The sequence below is a fragment of the Lineus longissimus genome, chromosome 2 (genome assembly GCF_910592395.1).
Source record: "Lineus longissimus chromosome 2, tnLinLong1.2, whole genome shotgun sequence".
NCBI classification, from domain to species: Eukaryota; Metazoa; Nemertea; class Pilidiophora; order Heteronemertea; family Lineidae; genus Lineus; species Lineus longissimus.
The window spans coordinates 8514028-8535743 of NC_088309.1; the positions used below are offsets into that span (position 1 = coordinate 8514028).

The 21716-nt window shown below is 39.2% G+C and overlaps 2 protein-coding genes across 9 annotated transcripts in view; one reads left to right on the forward strand and one right to left on the reverse strand.

Moving 5' to 3' along the window:
- The window catches only part of LOC135482516 (neuronal acetylcholine receptor subunit alpha-10-like), a 32902-nt gene extending 19822 nt beyond the window's left edge, over positions 1 to 13080 (forward strand). The window contains exons 2-6 of the mRNA XM_064762602.1: positions 3788 to 4026; positions 7608 to 7652; positions 9041 to 9150; positions 10237 to 10772; positions 11892 to 13080. Coding sequence (XP_064618672.1) covers positions 3788 to 4026; positions 7608 to 7652; positions 9041 to 9150; positions 10237 to 10772; positions 11892 to 12496 — 1535 coding nt within the window. The 3' untranslated portion in view covers positions 12497 to 13080. The remainder of the gene's footprint in view (positions 1 to 3787; positions 4027 to 7607; positions 7653 to 9040; positions 9151 to 10236; positions 10773 to 11891) is intronic.
- An 870-nt stretch (positions 13081 to 13950) lies between these two features.
- Positions 13951 to 21716, reverse strand: part of LOC135482513 (cyclic nucleotide-gated cation channel alpha-3-like) — a 58195-nt gene continuing 50429 nt past the window's right edge. For 5 of the 8 annotated variants that reach the window (XM_064762595.1, XM_064762592.1, XM_064762600.1 and 2 more), the window contains 4 exons: positions 19323 to 19424; positions 18834 to 18948; positions 18478 to 18585; positions 13951 to 15465 (listed from right to left, as the gene is read on the reverse strand). In XM_064762595.1, the coding sequence (XP_064618665.1) occupies positions 15325 to 15465; positions 18478 to 18585; positions 18834 to 18948; positions 19323 to 19424 (466 nt within the window). In that variant the 3' untranslated portion in view covers positions 13951 to 15324. Of the gene's footprint in view, positions 15466 to 17275; positions 17350 to 18477; positions 18586 to 18833; positions 18949 to 19322; positions 19425 to 20457; positions 20713 to 21716 lie in introns of all 8 variants that reach the window. The other 3 variants (XM_064762598.1, XM_064762596.1, XM_064762597.1) reach the window with 3 other exon arrangements.

Here is a 21716-nt window from a genome sequence, read left to right on the forward strand (position 1 = left end):
GGAAGCGAATTATCAGGCTGACATTCGTGAGACAGAATTCTTCACCTGAACTCAACCTGTATATACATGTACTAAGTTACTGCGTGTACATGTACATCAAATTCCAACAACAATTACCACGATTTTCTACCATGAAACTGATCAGAAAATTTGCTGTTCTGATTATTATAACATCTTTTGAATGCATTTTCGCAAGGCAGACTCTGTTGACTCGAGTACTGGCTCGGCTAAGTTTCTACTGTTGATGAACAAGTGTCGCTGCAGCCGCTTTGTTACTTAGAGCGCATAAAGAAGTGTCCCACTAACTGTGATGGAACTTATCAAATAAATAAATCGGTGTGCGTGCTTGCATCTGAGAACGTTGCTGGCTACTTGAAGGAACCCATAAACATGTATATCCAGGGCGCAATGTGACCTTCGTGCTCCCTTTCATGGCATTTGCACTCCAGCAATCAATTAGTATGCAACTAATCACACAAGCAGCAGACGCTCAGGTTTTTTATGAGACCGGCCAGTAAGATTATGCAGAGACACAGTTTAATAGGGGAACGTGACGAGAAGCGGAACGTATATAATTTCTCTCTTGAACCTTACCGTATCGTGCCAAGCTGAGTAGGTAAAGGAATGGTTTCAGCTATATAGAGTGAGCATCTTGCTTTGTAGTAAGCCACACGTTAGGCGAAAGTGATGTGAAGTGGCAGGAGCGTTTACGTTGACCGATTACCAATAATCAACAGTAATTTCATTCCATCGTTTCTGCGTGATATAATCTAAACCGTATAATGACATTGATGGCGTCCTAGAGAAGCGTGAAGCCCTCTGGCGAACCTTGCCATCGTTCCTTGGCATGCTCTGGCGCCATGGCCTCTTAAGACTTCAGACAGCGGTCATCTTTAGATTACGCGGGATATGTTTTCAGAATGATGTAGTATTTTTCATAAGTCTCTGTATTGTTCGTGGCATTTTCTTCTTTTGTAGGAAGAATCGGGGAAATATAATTTTACAAAAATAAAATACACTTTATTAATGTTTTATTTCATACATATTTCGCACTTCTTCGCTCTTGGTTCTTGGTAAGGCTTACGAACCTGCGTAATGTAACTCACTCACGTGCGGTCGAGGACGAGTCTATGGCAATGTACAAAGCAAAATAGTACATTCAATCGGATGGGGTTATTGCCTAACGTTATTAATGGCTTTTCATTAAGTCGTACGAGAAAACGTCCTGACATATTCATTCCTCTCATTGGAACTCGTTAGTGCGCTGCACACAACGAATCTGCTGAGGAATGCATCAAACATTGAAGGCCGATATAACAGATTGCACCAAGGCGGAAACTATTTTAATGAAGTAAGATTAGTTAGGGCAGGGTAACGCACTCCTTCTATCCACGTAACGTGGTACGGCATGAATAAAACATGTTGCATACATTGGGATGGTAACAGTATCGGGACAGGCAGGGCAATTTATTCATCATGATCAGATTATATTCCGTAATACTGTTTAATATTAATCATTTAAGTCATAAGCCACCAGAATCTGTCTTTGACACCTTTATACCGACCCAAGAGGAAGATGTGGTTGTCTCATCAAAACCTTTGGCTAAATGCCCTGCCAAGAAATTACACCTGTCCAAATGATACTGTTTAGGCCTACGGCATCGTCACAGTTACTGCATGGTATCGCACTTTTCTTAAGTGGCGACAAAAATACCCGGTCTCTTTTCGTACGACCAGCTGAACCATTGCAATGAGCGACATTTCAGACGCGGGCCCCTGCCTATACATCTATGCGAAAAGAACATTGTTCATCGTTCATACGTTAGCAGTCTCAAAAGTATGACATAAAAAGTATAGTTCCAGAAAGGGCATATACAACTGAAGACAACACTCTAAGAAATACAGCTTTTTGAGCTTTTGCATGAAAAACCTTTAAATTATCGAAATCTTACACCGCCGTAGCTTGGATATTCAGAGGTTTCCTTTCTTACTCTATTACCAGACGACCGAACAATCTTCCAACGCTGATGACATTCTGTGGTGTCATAAAAATGCGGCAAGCAAGCTTAACGGGCGATAATATATCTTCGTTAATTGACTTAAAGACACAGTGGTGTTACTCGTGTTGTCTGCTTCCTATCATTAATCATATAAAAACCCGACGTCAGATCTTCTTCGGATTATGGAAAGTTAATTAAACTATAACGATATATTGTCATGGCATGAGCACAAATCCGACGTGAAGGTCGCAGTGTTGATAGAAAATCTCATTAATTTTTTGGATTGTTTGATACTAATTCCCTGGTTGCAAAAGTTTTTAAGATTTTACCACGCATTCGTTAAATTGCGTCCTTAAATAGGTATTTACCAAGGGATTAACGTTCTGTTGATCGTTTGCATTATGAGGCATTATGAGAGGCAAGAAGTTTTCATTAAAATTATCAATAAGTAGTCATCAACATAAATTGTTTTTTTTCATGTGACACATATTGCTCTTTCCGCGGACTCAAGAGGTCAGTGTCGCATTCATAGTTTTTTTTTCTACAGTCTCAGAACAGGTATGGAGTCGTGGGTAAGTTGTCTATGTTACATCAGTTCTGGTTGGTAAACTTCCCAATCACGAATGCAAATTATAAGGCCATACACGGTAGAAAGAAGCTGGAATTCATGAAATGCAAAATTCACGTCATGATAAAATCCGCACCCCTGATTCCGCACCCCTGATCCCAAGGCAGCGTGTGTTGACATAGTGATCGAGCAACTTTTTTGTTCTAATTTTGATAACATGCTAAAACTCATTACTTAATTTGCTATAAGTAGCCTATATCTTTTTAATTCCTCGTTAAAATCGGTGGTTGTTTCGCAAGGATGCGGAGTTTGCCCTGTTTTCAATAACCATGATCTCCTGACGGGAGGGTCCCTTAGTTGTCTTCCTGAATGTTAGCTAATGCTTGAGAACACTAATCCAGAATAAACCAATTGCCTTGCACGAAGCTTAGACGCTGCTAAGAATAAAATGAGTTGCGGTAATTATCTGGGTTTTAGTTCTATCTTTGTCACAATATTTGCTGAGATAAAGCGAATGCATCAGTGAGGTAGCTCACACAATGTTGTCTTAGAAAATATTAGTTCAGCGACTTGTGACTTGCTTTCAAAATAGGATAGCTGAAGAGTTCACATCCGGAGCCCAAGAGATTACCGTCGTTCATTGAATGCACTGCCCTCTTAAATGTGGGCTATCAGGGGAGGTGGCCTCTTTGTCATAGTCCACGTGCCTTATATACCGAGGGAAGCCGTTCTTATCACTGGTAATATGTCCGCTGATCCTGGCTTAACTGAACACTGCGACTCATTTACTGAATGCGTTCGGCGTTAAATGACTTCAAATGTGCCTGATGATGCTTTCGCCGTGGGAGGACTTCGAGAAAATCGCATGTCACCCAGTAGGGAAGGAATGTGTTGGTTTAATTTTATCTAACAGTTACGGATTCCAGGAAATGCTGCAATTGGCAGTGCTTTACAAGTCTGGCCAAGCATTATTCTTTGGTGGCCGATCATCACGCATAGAAAAAGATATATACACGAACTCATACTACATGCTAATAAATAAAATCTTTTTTTTCAGCAAATGCATGAACCTCATTTTGTACCCCAAACTCATCTTACTCATTTACAAGAAACTTCTGGAGCTTAGAATAAATCACCCGTCATTAATGCGCTTTGCTACAATTTCTTCCCAAACAGCTTATAAGGGATTCATGCGTTTTCCTCAACTTGCTCTTTACAGGAGGTATACATCCGTCTGTGCGCCGCAAAAGAGAATCGGAAGCTGCAAACGCCTCCCTGGACGTACCCGAAGTCACAGCAGTAGTCGAAACCTTCGTGGAGGAGGACAGGGAACCTGACGAACAGAAACTCATGAACCACATCTTACGGGGCTACGAAAAGTCCGTTAGGCCAGTTAGAAACGCCACGTCCACCGTACAGATAAAGATGGGGCTTACAATGACGCAGATTTTTGATATGGTTTGTAAATCAATTTTTAATACCCCGATATATCAAGTCTTTTTTGATTGCATGATTTTTTTCTAAATTTCCAGTTGACATGATAATCAAGCGCGGAAAAGATAATTGCGTTTGTAATGCTGCGTAGTTCAATGAAACGAATGGTGATGTTGGGAATTTCAATAAAACTAAAATGTGATGTTGCGTCGCTCTGTGACACGAATGGTGCTGTTGCGTAGTTCAGTGAATCTTCTTCCTCTTTGTCGTCCTCTTCTGCATTCGGAATTTAATGAAACGAATGGTGCTGTAGCATATTTCAGTGTCAGTGATGGTATGCTGAATATTGATGAAATATACGCAACGACTCCGAACTCGTTGTCCCCAGAAAGACGAGCTTTCGGGTTGATTAGCCGATTGATGAATACAAGTCAGAAGCGAATTGAGCAGACCGCTCTGTTATTTAATCGTCTCATCAATCAACTCGACATCTACGCCTTATTTCCCAGAGGGGAATATTTATGCAATTGAACTCAGTAAGAGCACTGTCATTTCACTTTGTTGTTCTTGTTCTGAATCGACTCGTTCCCTTGGACAATAGAAGGTGTGACAAAAAAACGTAGCGAACAAATGACTTGACGCGAATTGCTCTAATCATCGGGCTGTATCAGAATTTTCGGTCTGATATAATTGAAATATCTTGTATCTTGTATCTTGTTCAGATGTCTTGAGCTGGGTTTATGGGGCCATGGAAGTTCGTAAAAGGGCTTTTCAAGCAACAACCTCAACATGTACCCCCTTACTTGTTGCCAATGGTATTCTATGCATCCTCGCCGTAGTACATTGACCTATTTTACATTTCATCAGCTGCATAATTTTCTGCTGTGTCATCGATTTTATGTCAACTGGTATTAAATTCCTGCCAAGTTGTTTATCAGGCTGCCCTGGTGACGGCTATGTTGACACCTTTGCAAAAGATAGCAGATATGCAAAAAAGTTGTATGTGATTAAGAATCTTGTCACCTTTCAACTAAATCAAGCTGTCTAATAGATGTTGAATAAAGTCACAGATTACTGTCTTAACGTGGCAGCATTGCCAACTCCCTGTCATGCCTTATGGAACGACCATCAACATCTATTTTCGCGTCTAGAGGAATACATCGGGTGGCCCAATGATAGTGCACCGAACTCTGGGTGTTGAACCAATAATATTGTAATTTTACAGGCGTTTTGGCATTAATCTCCTTTATTGGCAGCACAACTGTTAAGTGTCCATGTCACTCGTTAAACCTATAGATGAGACAAAAAATAGCATGACAAAGTTTAAGTTCGGTGCGCTACTTTTGGGCCACCCGATATATTTTCTTCCGTCAACTATTTATCAGTTTACAGAATTTTGGATCGATTACTCACAACACAATCCAATCCTTCATTCTAAAGTAATATCTCCATGTGCATCGACGTCGATACTTAAATTAAATACTGAATTTCGATATTCTCAAGTTTAGTTCAATATTGACAGTCAAGACTCACTTGAGATAGATCCGACCAAATGATGTATTTTCATGATTTATTTTCTCAATCAATAACTGGCTCTGCTCAAATCAATATCTAAAATACCATTTCAGCCTGGTAGGCCTTGTACTCGTTGTGCTTGGAATTAAAGATTCTTGTTTGCTACGTTTTTTTGGCATCGAAAACAATTAAGCTTGAATATCCGTTCCTCCCAGGCCAGGTCTTTTGATAAACATGTAAGATAGCCCGAAGGCTATGGCTGTATTTTCCCCTCCCTGGTCGGTTATTTTATATGCAGCATTGCGACCCAGGAAATAAACGGAAGCTCATCTTCTCTCCTCGGCCCGGTTGTTCAAAAGCACAAAAGTCACGTTATCCCTAACGGTTACGTTAAGTATCCTTATAGACGTTTACTTTTTCAGTTAAACCCATTAAAATGTTCACGTTTAGACTTAACGTTTCCGTTAAACCTAACGTTGTTTTGAACAACTCAGCCCCGGTGTGGCGGGGATAGTAGTCCTAGGGCTGATAGTCCGTGTAACAATAGCCCGCATTGCTAAATGTTTTGGTTAGGGTTAGCGGTACAATAGATCATGCTGCTTAATTGGTCAAATACAATGCTACCGGACTATGACTCCAGGGGGACTATATCCGCTGTCACACCGGTTCAAATATTTGATCTAGACATGAGAAGGTTACATGTGATGTTCAAGCATCTTCCAAAATATGATCGATCATCGGTGCAAAGACTCAAACTGATGAGGGCAGTCCTGACCTTTATATGTTATAGACATGGTTATACAAAGGTTGGACAATGAGTGACATGTCTGATGATAGGATATACTTGGTCAGTAGTCCGTGAAATACATTCTGATGACAGTACGTGTAGCCTACCTTCATACATGATAGAATGGCAGTTACAGTTAGGACAACCGTGGTGTGGATTCAAACAAAGATATCTGTTGTTAGCTGATTTTGTAGCGCGAGCCATAAACAGAGACAGTGATGCTAAACTTTTTTTGAAGGAATTTTCGAGAATTGCAAGAATAGGCCCCGAAATCTCAAAAACTAATAACATTGTTTAGCATGTTAAGCTGCATGTCCAAAATTAAAAAATTAAAAGTTACTGAACTTTTTGAACGATAGACCTTGCTGGATCAAGCAACATGTTTGCCGCAGAATCCTATGATCGCGAGAACATCTTGACTCAAACTATCACTGTATTTCAAGCTAGGGTGAGCTAAAAAGCTTGTCTGCCTAATTGCAACATTACACCCACCATCCCCTTAGCGCCAAATGACTAAAAGCACCGCCTCTTTCGTGTAAAGATCTCGAAACGCCGCAACCTAATCCACAGAAAGGCTCACCCACCTCATTAAAGCAGCAATATCGCAGCAAGCACTCAAGTGCCGTGGCGTATTGAGATATATCTCCACACCCGGGACCCAAAACTTCTTCAAGTCAAATTGCCAGACGGAGAGTGTCTAAACGAAGTAGGATAATTAGGGTTTCCCGATCGTCTTATTAATTGCGTTTGGCAGTCTGCGGAATCGATAATCGATCTCGGTCGACACTTTCAAAGCAAGCTGGAGACTTGCAAGATTGCTGTATTGGGTCTTTTTTACTGGAAATTAATCAATCAATCAATCAAAGATGTATTTTCATAACACCTGAATTATGGAAAATCCTAAACTTTTAGGCACTTTAATCTCCCAAAACACAGTGATTCCACACAATCCAAATACCGTTTAACCAAACATTCGTGAATTTAGTTTTTTCAAGCATTAAGGATAATTTATTTAGTTGTGTTACCATGTTTCTATTTGGAGCCCACCACCACATTTACGAGATTTGATCACCAATTTCTCACCAGGAGACTACGCTATCTATTGGGCAATAAAAAAACCCTACCATCTATGATAATTCGGCTCGAGAGCACAGGCCATTGGCCTTTCTGTCTTGTCTGTCCTCTCTGTCTTTCTGTCTTTGCCCATAGGAAAATGGTGAATCCATAAATGACTATTCCAAGAGCGACCAATACCATCAATGTCACCAGCGCTTATGGACTTCTATCTGACTTTTTTTTTCAGGATGAAAAGAATCAGATACTGGTTACCAACGTATGGCTCGACCAGGTATGTACATGTACATGTAGAATATTATAACTCTCTTTTCACTTTTTTTTTCGTTTCAAAGTTTTTAAGAAGGAGCACTCTATTCGTGTTCATTGCCCAGGAAGAAATACACAATGTAGCAGTACAGTTATTACGCATGCAAATTACCTGAAACTTGGTATTTGTAGTATCTGTTTATACAATGGCATTGGTATTCCGTGCGAATTCACACTAAAGAAATGGTCGAATTCCAGTCGAATTGTAAAATTTTTGAACGAACTCAGTAGGCCTTTAACATTCTCAATTGTTACTTTGAAATTTCTATTGGTTTCTTTTTCGTTTCCAAAAATAATTTTGCGATTTTTATTTTTGCGAGTCGAAAAAAACGCCGAAATCCACGAAAAAACACACGCGAAAAATTGACGTACACACGAGCTTGACATTCTGTTCACTTGCTGAAGTACCTAATCCTTCGCACGGGTTACATTGTGTGGTAAAAAAGTAATCTCAGTCAGAATGATCATGTCATAACGATTTTAGATAATTTATCGGGCGCCAACTAATCCAATCCCCTTTCCAAAAACTGGTCTATCGAATCAACTATTTTTTGCACGTGATTGATAAACACGTGTCGACGTGACATTTAGAACTTGTTTTTTTATGATTTACGGACAAGTCTTCTTGGGCCTCTGGGTGGGCTATCTTCGTGCAAAACTATGTAAACGTTTGTAAAGTAGCTAACATTTCAAACTCTCGATAATTTGTCTCCAATTTTCTGCAATAGCCTACTTTTCGAGCTCCCCTCTCCATCAGACCTCTTCAACTTGTTACAATAAATTTCGGAATTGAACACTAATGATTACTCGCAAGAAGCACCTTTGAACTGATGATAAACTTATCTAAAATCATCAATGACCGTCGGTCAGATCAGCATGGCTAACTTCGTATACTAGTAATCATTATCACCATCACACCGATTTCATTACCCGAAATGAAATCACCGTGTTCACTTGATCTAATGCAGAATGTATTACCTGTTGTATATTTCGTTTCGGATTACAATCTTAAAGGTCATCCGAAGTTCCTTATTACGCCCACGAAATGAAACTGAAAATCAATATTGTTAGGCTGAGATTCGAACATTACATAGTACATGTATCTTACTTCTGAAGTCATCTGTTGTACTTTCGTCACTTTGACGGTTGACATATTCGCTTCCCAGCATTAGCCGTTTGTATGACTTTTGATCAAAAATCAATGGTGGCTCATTTTGGTTATGAATCGATGGCTTTACCATTTAATAACAACATTTACAGCATGTCCTCTTCGAAATTTGCACGGGACACACTTGGTTCACCACCAGCTTGATGTTATTGGTGAAATTTGAATTTCATCTCGATGTCTTTCAGGAATGGAATGATGAGTTTCTTCGATGGACACCAGAAGAATTTGGTAACATCTTCGTCATGCGACTGCCATGTGCGAAACTCTGGCTGCCAGACCTAGTACTTTACAATAAGTAAGTGAACGAATTCCTTTTTACCAATGTTGGTTGGCATAAGGTTGAGTTAAGGCAGTCTCAGATAACTTATTGAGGTGAGTGCCAGAAGCCAGGCTCCAGAGTGATTTTCGCGGAAGTATACCAGATATGGTGGTTCTCATTGCTCTACCTACTCATATCTACATAAAAGAGTGTGAGAACCCATTTCAATAAGATCAGGTTCCATGCCGATGTCCAGAAAGCCCATTTTCCAAAGATGCTTTTCTTCCTATATCACCTGATTGGTCCCGGTAAATGATTGGGGCAATGGTAATATCGCGTGTATCAAGTTTTGGGTTGGTCGCCATTCGTATCTTGTTCATTTGCAATCATCACATGGTACTAATGTAAGGAGCAGCTAAAGACTACTTGATAGGAATAGGAATTGATGCTTGAGATATCCCGTGCAAGGCTGAAGTATAACATTACAAGGCGGTATCGTAGACACATTGATTTTATGTTTATCGGCATCTCAAGGTGGAACAAGATTTTACGATGTCCCAAAGCATATATTGCATTGCCGCATTCCCATAGGTAATGGTCGGTGGCGTTCACATTTGTTTAAGGGTTGTAAGGCAGTGTCATCGTCCTCTAAGGCTGACGTTACATAGGCCTCATTCGTTCACTTCCCACATGTCCCTTAATGCGTTCGTTCCTCACTGAATGCATGCCACAAGGCCGTGCATTCACCGAGGAACGTTAAGTAAAGCTGGAACGTGACATGTGGGAAGTGAACGAATGAGGCCTATGTAACGTCAGCCTAAGGCTTGAATTGATCCTTCAGTTTACCTTTAGGGATCGCAGCGCAAAGACAAGATGAGTCTTTAAACGACGAGTATTCAGCATTTCTCTGAGATAAAATAATATGCTTCTCTTCGCGGAAGAGGATCTCATCTAAAATCACGGCCTTGACACGTGTTAGTGTCAGTAGCCAATAAAGTATCGTGTTTTTTATACACGGCGAAGCGATCTTGCCACCCAAAACTCAAACAGATGCTCCCTCAGAATTTTCCAATTTGAATACCCCCTACAATTATACTTATCTCCTCAACCGTTTCCTTGCAGCGCTGCGGAATACACGGACGATCAAATGCCAGCAAACGCTATGGTACAGCACACAGGAGACATTTTCTGGCCCGTACCAACAAAACTTCAGAGCACATGCAAAGTGGACGTCACATACTTTCCATTCGACGAACAGAAATGCAAGTTAAAATTCGGTTCATGGACATATGATGGATATCAAGTTGACATAACCAATCGGACAGCTGAAGTAGACCTCAGTAACTATGTAAATAACGGAGAATGGGAACTCTTGGAGGTTTTAGTACAACGAAATGTTGTTTATTACGCCTGCTGCCCCGAACCATTCCCCGACGTCACATTTTCCATCACAATAAGAAGGAGGACTTTGTATTACATGTATAACGTCATATTCCCGTGTATCATGATGTCGGCGTTAACTCTGTTGGTGTTTTGTCTGCCGCCTGATTCCGGGGAGAAAATTGCCTTGGGTATCACAGTGTTGCTCGCTTTCTCCGTCTTCATGTTAGCCGTGGCGGAGAATCTCCCTGAGACTTCTGAATTCGTTCCATTAATTAGTAAGTATAAACATAAGATGTTTGGCTGGTGGTGTACTCCTACTGGACCCGTTGTCACCGGAAAGTCTGTCCCAGAGAAAAGGCTCTTGATGTAAAACGGCGCTTTGATCAATGATCGCAACCATATTCAAATATCACACCGTACCAGTTGGAGCAATTTCTAATACCGACCCACATTTCATCCCTTCCGACCTCGGTTATGAGTGATGTTTTAGAGCACTCTAAGAGTGCATAGATGTTAATTGCGATTCAGTTGCTAACCCCCAATTTTGTATCACTATGTGACACATGGGAAAAGTTCCCAGGAAAATATAATTAATATTGAACTGGTATATGCAAGACTGTGAATGTCTTTCATTTAAACTTGTGAAAGCTACACTATATAGTGTCATTAAATATATGTAATAACGAAAGAGGGAACCACATTATTTCAAACTTCGTAGTATGAAACATGGCTGCAGACTCATTATATTCCAGTCACGCGTCCAGTTAGTTGAATTACGGATGTTCTAAAGAATGATTGATTTCGACGATACCAATGCATTATTTTTAATTTGAAGCCATCTTCGGGTTGTGGTGCTTGATTTACTAGCTTTTCAATCTAGCTTAAGTAATTTTGGACGCAAATTAAATTTTCCGGTAGTCACAACGAGCATTACATTACCATCACACACGAATCTATTCGTTTTAAATACGAAATACGAAATACGAATTTATTACGTTCTAACGGCTTGAACATTGTGCAGCGAGGCGCCACGACTATGAATTGCTAGTAACTATGCAAATGTCGATTATCCCATTATATAATGAGCCATCTACTAGTTACAATTTCTACAAGTGAAATATTTTGCTGAAGCAGGACTGTTTCGTCCTGCTTCTTACACTAAACCTGTGCTACAGTGAAAAGTTGTGCTACGCTTCAAGCCACTACATCAAATGTGCAAAATGATGCTATAGATCTCGAACGTCGCAACATATCTTCCAGCTGTCTCGAGAAGACAGGTCCTTACTCTAACCATGCCCCTGTGCGCAAATCTTGAAATACCCAAACTAGTTTTAAGCCATTTTCGGTTCTGCAGAATCCTTTTTTCCAACTTGTTATTCAATTTTTCTTTCCAGGTATTTATCTGACCATTGTCATGTCAATGACATCTGTGTCCGTGATAATGACTGTCTTTGTCTTGAATCTCCACCATCGAGGTCCCAATAGACAAACCGTACCTTCGTGGCTTAGACAGACACTCCTGGTTCGAAGAATGCCCAGCTTAAATTGCTGGAAAAAACGACGGAATATGGACGAGTATTATAATCCTAGTGATTCTTTATATACGAAAAATATGTCTTTGAGATTAACAATAGAAAATATCGCTCAAGAGCTTAAAGATGAGTTGGAACATTCGGCTAGCGATGGCACCACAGACACACTCAGCACGACTGCGGAGAGGCTAGACCATTGTTCGTACCACGGACATAGCCCCGGGGATTCCCGGCGGCGACAGTACCGCAACAGTAACAATCATCCTCGAACCAATACGGAGATACTGGAGGCTTTAAAACGATTGGTGGATAAACAGGATAAAGAAGAACAAGAGGATGAAGTTATGCAAGAGTGGCGCGAGGTGGCGCAGAAAGTGGACAGGATCTTGTTTTGGATTTTTCTGGTTGGGACATTAGGGTCAACCATCTTGATTCTCGTAGTTGCTCCTGTCATGAAAATATTGTAATGAGACTGATCAGGCGTAATATACATGTGCATTTATGTGTATGATGATACCACTATAATTTTCTTCTTTTCTATGATTGCACATGGATAGCGATACCTGTTTAAATGTGCCGGAGATTTTCATCATGTTGATAGTTTTCTTTTTTCACGATAAATAATGTTTAGTTTATTTCTCAACTTCAACGCCAAACATGAATATTGGCCATCGTATACCTCACTGTATGGGGCGGTTCTTCGCTCTGCTTCCTCCAAAACATCTTCATCATCCTCATTACCTGCTAACTTCTTGAGGTGGAGCAAAAGCTGACCTTAGCATTCTGTTTCTGTGTGCTTCGAAAACATATCATTTTGGTGATATGATACTGATAGTCTGCAAACTATATCTTCGCTAAACCCATGGCTGACGAATCACTTCTGATTCTTAGGCTATTTCCCTTGTGCACTGAATCACCAGCATGTGCAGAGTATGAATCAAAACACTATACAATCATTTTCATATGCCTAAATCATTTTAAACAAACATCATATACCTTTGAATGGCACAGAGTTTTAATACACCCTGTATTACTGATCGGTTATCTACAGTGTACATGTACTTGACATTTCTCTGTGTTCGCATTTCCTCCGTAATCTTCAAATGTCACACCATGTACGCAAGGATGAAACTGATGAAACTGACGTATGTCAACATCAATTATTGGGATAATTCTCCTTGCGACAATTGTTAAACCTTACCTTTTGTGTATATTTGGCTTGTACAATAGTACATAACTGGTTGTAACTTTTTTTGTATAAACGTGTAATGCAAACTGCCCAAAAATTTAAGACTGCAATAACAACGAAATAGTTAATACTGCCATATACCTGTTTTATGTTTCTTATCTTTCCAGAGCAAATCCTACAAACTGACTGCAGTAAGTGCAGTGTATCATTTAGAAAAAATGGAAATACTATATGAATGTAGAGCAATCCCAACCTCTGTGTTCTCTGTGATAGAGCATCAGTGGGGGAATGATAATTACTGTGGATGAGAAAGAGTAGTTCCTTCCGGTTCCAATAGGTGTTTTTTTAAATTTTGTCAATTACTGCAGTCTCAGATTTTCGGGTATCATATCTGTATGAGCTATATGAGTATTTTAATAAACCTCTGTAAATATATAATGGCGTCATCTTTGGAACCATCTTTCAATTATGGCCAGACCTATGAATGTGCACGTTTGACGAGTGGAAGGGACGAGTTTATCAGATCGTCCCTATTGCTGATGGCTGTCACAGATGCATACAGTTACCTCTTCCTTGTAAAGAGGGTCATATATTTTGATATATCGCATTGGAGATTGTCAGACGACACTTATTCATTTCTTGAAAATGGGTAAAACAACACCCTGTACTGGTAGTGCACGTAACTTAAATTCGTTACATGATAACAAATAGCATTGAAAAAAATGGAGATCATTCATTTTTGTGGCATTTTTATTTTTCAGTATAAGTCCAGTAAGATAGTTTTTACAATATTATATATATTTATCTACATGACTGCTACATCTTCTATGATATTTATCATTCATCATTTTCAACATTAACATCTAGGACAGATTAGGCTAATCTTTCTTTGTTGATGTTGATATTTCTTAAAATTGAGGCGACTAAAATAACAGAATGATGGTGATACCGATAAAAAATACATATACTAGCTGTTTCGTTTTTCCCTTGTACGTTCTTGACAGGATTATCCATGCTGTGAGTTGGTAACCTTGTCATTGGACTAGTCTATTCAGATCTACACATTGGAGTTGCCATATGGATATACTGATTGTATGAAAGCAGCAGTAATCGTTTACAAACTTAAAACATTATACAATCGTTTATGTATCAAAATTACCCATGTAATAATCAAAACAGCAAAGAAATATTAACAACACTAAATAAGAAAATAATTTAGAGATATTCATCGAACACGAACAGAATATATCGCTTTAGCCTATACTATGTATGATTACTCGAAAGCACCAGAAAATAGATTCGTTGAAGTTTTTCTCTGCTGTTAAAAGAAGATTCTTCAGTAAAAAGAGGAATGAACAGTTTCACTCGATTTTCCATTTCTCTAGCGGCAAAATTGTGAACTTGAGTAAAGACACATATGACAGCGTCATCAGTTCTTGCAACATGTTTCTACAACAACACATATAGTTTAAGGTCATATAAACTTTATAACTGCCTCTCTGTACATTGTCAATCAGAATTAGTCAGTTTTTTAAATTGTGAGCGCTATTTTTTTCTCGGTGGAGTGAAAACTTGCCTTGTGCTGTTCTCATGATGAGCACTCGTTAATATGCTGATCAAAGACATGGACCAACAGGTGAATAATTTCCAAATGTCTTCAACCAGTTAGCATTTCCTACACGAAGTCAATGTGGACAATAATATGTTTTAAAACGTTGTGACGGCACTTGATATTGCGAGTATCACTTGCATATCCAAACGTGCGATCGCTTTCCACTGAATGTCCGACAAAGTTCGAACGTTCTGTAAATTGCTTTTGAAAGCGAATTCTTTAGAGCTCTTATCATTGATCAGTATTTGCGATACATAGTGTTGCTCGTTATTTGATTGAAGTTGGCATTATTTCTACAAAATGTTGGAAAGCAATCTGTTTGTTGGATGAGTAAGTTGTAGAGCACGTGTTTGGAAAAGGCGGGTGCTACTCAAAATAAATCCAGTAAACTGGGAAAGTGTGGGAAGTTCATTTCCTCCGATAATCATTTTGATCAGGAGCAACTCCGAGTGGCTTGGTATTATGCGGGTTCCCAATCATCACATCGTACTAAGCTAGATTCGGGTAACCTGAATTCGCGTCCGGGTAGCTGCAGCATTATGACTTTGATCATCCGAGTGCTCAGGTTCGTACGAATTCGAACTCGGTGGGGATGCATCGATGTATTCACAGGTGGATATTGCAGTCACCAACCTCTGCAAAATGGAGCAAAGAATGCAAGATTTTGTATGGGGTCAACAGGAAAATCATGTAAAATCTTACAAGAATAATGTTCGACCTGCGGAATCTAGTTTAGAGTTTAATAGTAAAGAAACCTGAACTCGTTAATATCCAGTATCACAGATACATGTATGCTTAGATGTAAATTTGTTTAAGCACGGGCGTATCAATGTGCCTTACCAGAATCTGAATTTGAAAATAAGGTGAACTTTCATTGACATAGTCGTGGTGGTCTCTGTTTTACTGTACATCTGTACAGTGAATAGCTACCTCAAGCTAGATGCTCCTCGATGGACTACAATATACGATTGTGTAATGGACAAGTAACTAATCTTTTTACGAGGTTCGATGTTCATACATTTTAATTGTGATCCATCGCGTACATGTGCCCACACAAGCTGGTGCATAGCGCTTCCTTATCACATCTTGGTGGCTGCGTTTTAAATTATGAATTTAACGGTTTGAATATGGCATGACCACTTTTAGGAGTAGGATAGAAGTCCGTGGCATTGCCAATGAGGGTTGAATAGCATGGATGGCAATAGATCAGGAAGGGGAATGGGAGACAGTATGCTATTTGGGATGGGTAGAGAAGATCTCCAAGCCTCCTATACAATAGTGAAAAAAAAAGGTCAAGGGTTGTCGGGATAGGTTATCCAGGAGAAGATGGACAAGTTCAATGGAAGCAGTTTGGATTAGACAGCCAAGCACCATTATTATCATAAACTGAGAATCAACACCAGAATTAATATCATTATAAAACTAAAAGAGGATCAACATGCAAAATTATGGAATACCTGACCAGCTGAAAGGTAGAAAATGCCTTTTTTAATGTTAATGACAGAAGTCTCCTTGTAACTTTCACCAAACGTCGCCAAATCATTTGCAGTAAATAGTTTCCAATTGTTTTATACATTCACACTCATTATGAACACATGCTAGCACGACATGCTGTGGTCATGATGGACTACAGGCACAGGTCAATACAAACATGCAGCAATGCTTCAAGGGTAAATTTTATGTACGTACTTCTGGCTTTAGAAAAGCAGCATGCAGTGAATCGGTTTTAATTTTCTAATTCTTTGCCAAGTCTCTTTCTCTAGACATAGTCAATTGTTCATTATTTTACCATTGATTACCAGCGAGAGAACCAGAGAGTGCATACGATTTAAAACATGTAATGGTATAATATAAAGGTATATCTTGGTTATTTTAAGTATTCCTTCTACACAGGTAATAAGCCACCATGTCCAGAGGTCACATGGTTTTGATTTTTGTTGCATGCAAACATAACCCGGGTGTTAAAACGAAGTTGTGCAAGGTTTGACATACAAGCAAACAAACTCATTCAGTAGAAAATTCGTCAATAAACAAATCGTTCACCGATCAGACTGTTTTGGCAGTCATCTGAAATACATCGCGGAGGAAACGTTGATCCTGTGAAACAGGTTTTGCAAAAATACAATGCCGATGTTGCCAAAGATGTGACAGCCAGTTGCAAATGGAGACATCTTAGTAAGAAGACGATCGCTAAACGATAAATGAGATTCCATCGACTGTTTACTACAATAGTCAATGTAACTTGACTTTATTTGTGCAATACACAGCACACGAACCGAAACATTTTTACCCGAACAGGATTCCAATTTTAAAGACGCGCAGCAGCTAGCCAAGCTGGGATGAATTTTCTTAACACTGAATGAGCAGGGTGGGTTAAAGTGTGTGCATTAGTTCAGAGAGTAGGTAGAGTAAGGGTGGTAAGGATTTTTGAGTGTCTGTGCTTACACTATCTATCAATCTACGCTGGGCATTGATGTTACTCTCTTTACTGCAGGAAGACTCTTTGCTGCAAATGCACGCTGCAGATAAAAAGTAAGAAAAAACTAAAATAAGCAGCAAATGAATAGATACACCTGATGACAGACTTATCCATGGACTGTCTTCCGAAAAACGAAAGCTTTACCCGCGCGACATCAAAAGAACGTTTTTCTTTAATGACGAGCACTTCGCTTATACCCAGTATCAGGAAAATTTAAATCCGAAGTTTTTGTGAAAAGTACTGCATTGCGTTACACTGCCGAAATCTCATGATAGTCCTACCTCTATCTAACAATTCATGCTAAAAGAAATGAATTTACAATCTTTACAATTTTAGAAACTATTAGTATTCAAAATGAGATCAATTTTTTTGAATTATTAGTCTGCAATGTATTTGATTGTAACTTTTCTGTAATTCTAACTTAACAAACTTATTAGTGACTGGTTCACCGTGAAACTACATGTTAAGCATGGTTAGTGTGATCACTCATGAAAAATATCATCGGGGTATTTGGGATGGCACTGGTATCAACTCACAACGATAAGGAAGAGCAAGGTAACATTGCACACGAGCAATCCAGTACATTATCGTCTATTACGGTACACGATTTTTTATCTTGATATTATAAGTTAGCAGAAAAGAAACATCAGTGAAACCATTTGGTTAATCAAATCTATCTAGTTCAACAATGACACTTATTTTATGGCAGAAAATTGGTAGGGAATTGTGTTTTTAGACATGTACTAATGACCTACCCAGGTCATCAGACGTGTCTGATCCATAATCCAAGTCTTGTGATATGCAATGCTGTAAATGATTAAAATTGGGGCAATTTGTAATTTTTAGCCATACTGGTTTTTAGCATCATCTTTCGCGACGAACACTTAAGAAACTATATTCATTGTCGGTCAATATTTCACTTTTTCCTTCTCAAAGATCAATTTTGCTCAATCAGGAAATCATGCTGTTTGCTCTGTTGTCTAAAATAAGGCAGTGCGATTGATATATCTAGTACATATAATTCATTATGGAGTACCGATCGCGATCGGGTACAACATTGGCCCTGTGAAATGTTTACTTGAAGTATGCAGGTCTACACGAACATGGCCACGATATGTCCTATCATCTAAGACTACGATAGAGAGACCATCTAATTCCGACCATGTACCTGCAGTGCCTCTATCTTGAGCTCTAACTCCCTGATTCGTTGAGCTTGACTGGTATTCAGCGTCTCAAGATCGTTCACCTTCTTCACCAAGTGGCTATCGGTAGACTTCTGCAAACAAAATCGCGATTTCAATTTCAATTTTATATACACTTTAAAGCACATCAGTACCTCAGTGCTTTCACTGAATTAAAATTGTCAGGCCTCTAGTTTAATGTCCAACATGTCCAACACAGAATGGTCCAAATTCAAAAAGATAACATCCCCATATAACGTGGTCAGCAACTTATTTCGGCGACCCATGGGAGGAACCTTTAATTGCTACGGCCCTGGTCTTGCATCTCAACTGCTCAACTCACCAATTTGGATATTAAAACACCCTTGAATTCGGACATAATTTCAGAAACGATATCCTCTCTCGATGAACTACTTGATGGGTGTACGAATGATTTTTTCGGCACAGTTAGTTGAGTCCTGAAACAAGAAGGCTGAGATATGAGTGCATGATGAACTCATGGCCTAATCATGGGATTGTTGTCAATATGATAATAATTGAAAGGTTAGGGCGATGTTCTGACTCATGACGCTGTTACATTGCAATAGATGTTATGCCTTCGCTCCTTATAACTATATTGCCTTATTTTGATAGTGCACGCAGTTGATTCTTATTATTGATAGAAAGACCTTCTGAATGCATTTCCGAAGACACTTAACCGCTCGGGGTGAATCGCCACAACCATTGGGGTAAGGGCCCAGCAAGGAGAGGCTGAAACTGACTGGGTCACATTAGAAAACACAAAAATGACAGTCAAAATCTTAGCCAATGGTAGTATGACGTTGTGACCTACTCTTTAGTTTCTGATCTATTTAATCGCACTCTATCATCACGTTTATCTCCAAGGGCTCTTAATTCAATACCGTTGTCATCGTCATCCACTTTGTCTCGAATACTGAAAAATAACACGTTGCAGTGTAAAGTCACTTTGACAGAAAGCAAAGCAGCACAAGACAAGAAAATGGATTACTACGTCACACGAGGACGTTGCATTACATCTATGTTGAGCACTTTAAGAAACACATTTAGATCAGTTGAGGCAAACACGTTTCTTCTGATCTTTCCATCTTATCACATCATTTTAACGTTTTTCTACTTCCAGCAAAAGTGAATAGAACATCACAAATGATATTCAATAATTGAAGTTTTTCGGACGGTTTAGTTTTAGTTGTTTTGTAGATGAAATAAAAACTTTGGGCCATGCTTATAAAAGTGAACAACCCATGCGAACAATTAAAGATGCCAAGTGAATTACTACAAGTAGGAATGGATCACGAGGACGGATAATATCACATATACTTAAAATAACATTAGATGACATGACAACATGTTTTTAGTATGTATACGTGGGCCGAGTCGACAAATTGTGACCAAAAAAACAGCAACAAACAAAATGGAGAAAAAAACTACGAACGAAGAGGTTAACACATGTTTTGGGATATATTACAATGCATGCAGGTAACAATTATATTTACCTGTGACCCAGTTATTTCATGTATCCACCGAACTTGAATTATTTAGACGAATTAAGGGAAAATACGACACACTGACATTCATACAACAGTGTACCAAAACGAACCCCCCACTCAATGATCTGAACAAGGGACGGCTGTGATAGTTTATAAAGAATTTGCATAAGACAGTATAACGTAGGCCTACTACTTTTATGAGGATCGAACCATCTTGCGTAGTTGATAAACTGCACTTGCTTTCGATGTTATGCTGGAGGAGAAAAGCGGTCCAATACTCCGTCGTATTTGCATTTCGCATTTCAAGGTAAGAACAGTTTCTTGATGTGCGTGGAAATTAAAACCTTTTGACAGGATATAGCACGACGTTTTCATAGTATATATCGGAAGAGCACTATCGGATCTTCCTAATTCCAAATTTATCTCCTAACGACTGTAGGAGTAGATGGCGGTACCTACCCAGAAGAGGTGTCATTTACTGCAGAAGTTTCGATTATTTCGTCAATGTCAAGGTCAGAGTCAGTTTCAAACTCCATCTCAAATGCTCCATTTGTCTTCCCTTTTTCTTTGTCACCGGCACCAACGACCGATTGCGCAGGGCTGGGTTTCTTGATGGTTATGGCAACTGGTGATGTTATCAGGTCATCTAGGTATACAGCCTTGGACACATTACTAGCTATAGAGTGGCGTGACATTGCGCTGACAGATCCACCACTGCAGAACAGAATCGTCATGGGATTACCATAGTATTTCGGTATTCTAATTTTGATGGACTTATTAAAAACATGCAAATTAAAACTTCTTGTATTACTTGAAGGGTCTGTCTTATCGAGGAGTACGTTGATAGAATTAGCAATGGATTTCACTGTCATTTATGATGTTAATAGCTAATTTATGAAGAAATTTGGCAGATTTTCAAGATTTTCCGTACGAATAGTTTATTTTTACGAGTCTAAGTAATTGATCCTGTCGGATGGACCACTATATCGAAACCCTCTTCAATTTGGCTGAAATACTTCAAGGTTCAATTTATTTATTTTCTTTATATATCCCAGACAAAGGAGGCACAAGCTGTTTTGATTTAAAATATACAGCCATTATGCAAACACCTGACCAGTGAATGATCAACTTAACCGAGGATTGAGGATTACCTTCGTCTAGAATAAATAGTAGAAGCCCAAGATGGTCTCGGACAGAGGAGGCTATAAAGGAAAAACTACAGAAGTTGAAGAAGAGTTCTTGTCAGTTAAGAGATACTAGCTTAGGAGTTTTGGAGGAAGAGGAAGAGAAATTACCAGTATATGAAAATACTGTTCTACCATGATAAGGAAGAGATCAGGTAAAACGGCAGTAATCTAAATGACTGATGGCAGTCCAAATCAAAATGAGTCTTTTTAAGAAATGGGAAGATCTGGAGACACCTAGGTCTGGAAGATAGGAACTTCAATGATTCTGCCTCTATCGAGCGGAGAGGGCGGGGATCAGGAATTGTTAAAATGGGGATCTTAACAGTGGGATTAGGGTTAAACGAAATCGAATACATACTGGGTGCGATAAGGGTAAATTGCAGGCAGGGTTATCCCTAACTCCGCATGCCTGGATTCAGGTCTGTAATGAGACACCATTTATCCGTATACGCAAGTGATCGTGTATATAGTCATAGCCCAAATCGTCAGTAACCAGTAGGAGTTTATGTTGATAGCCCAACAATTTACAAA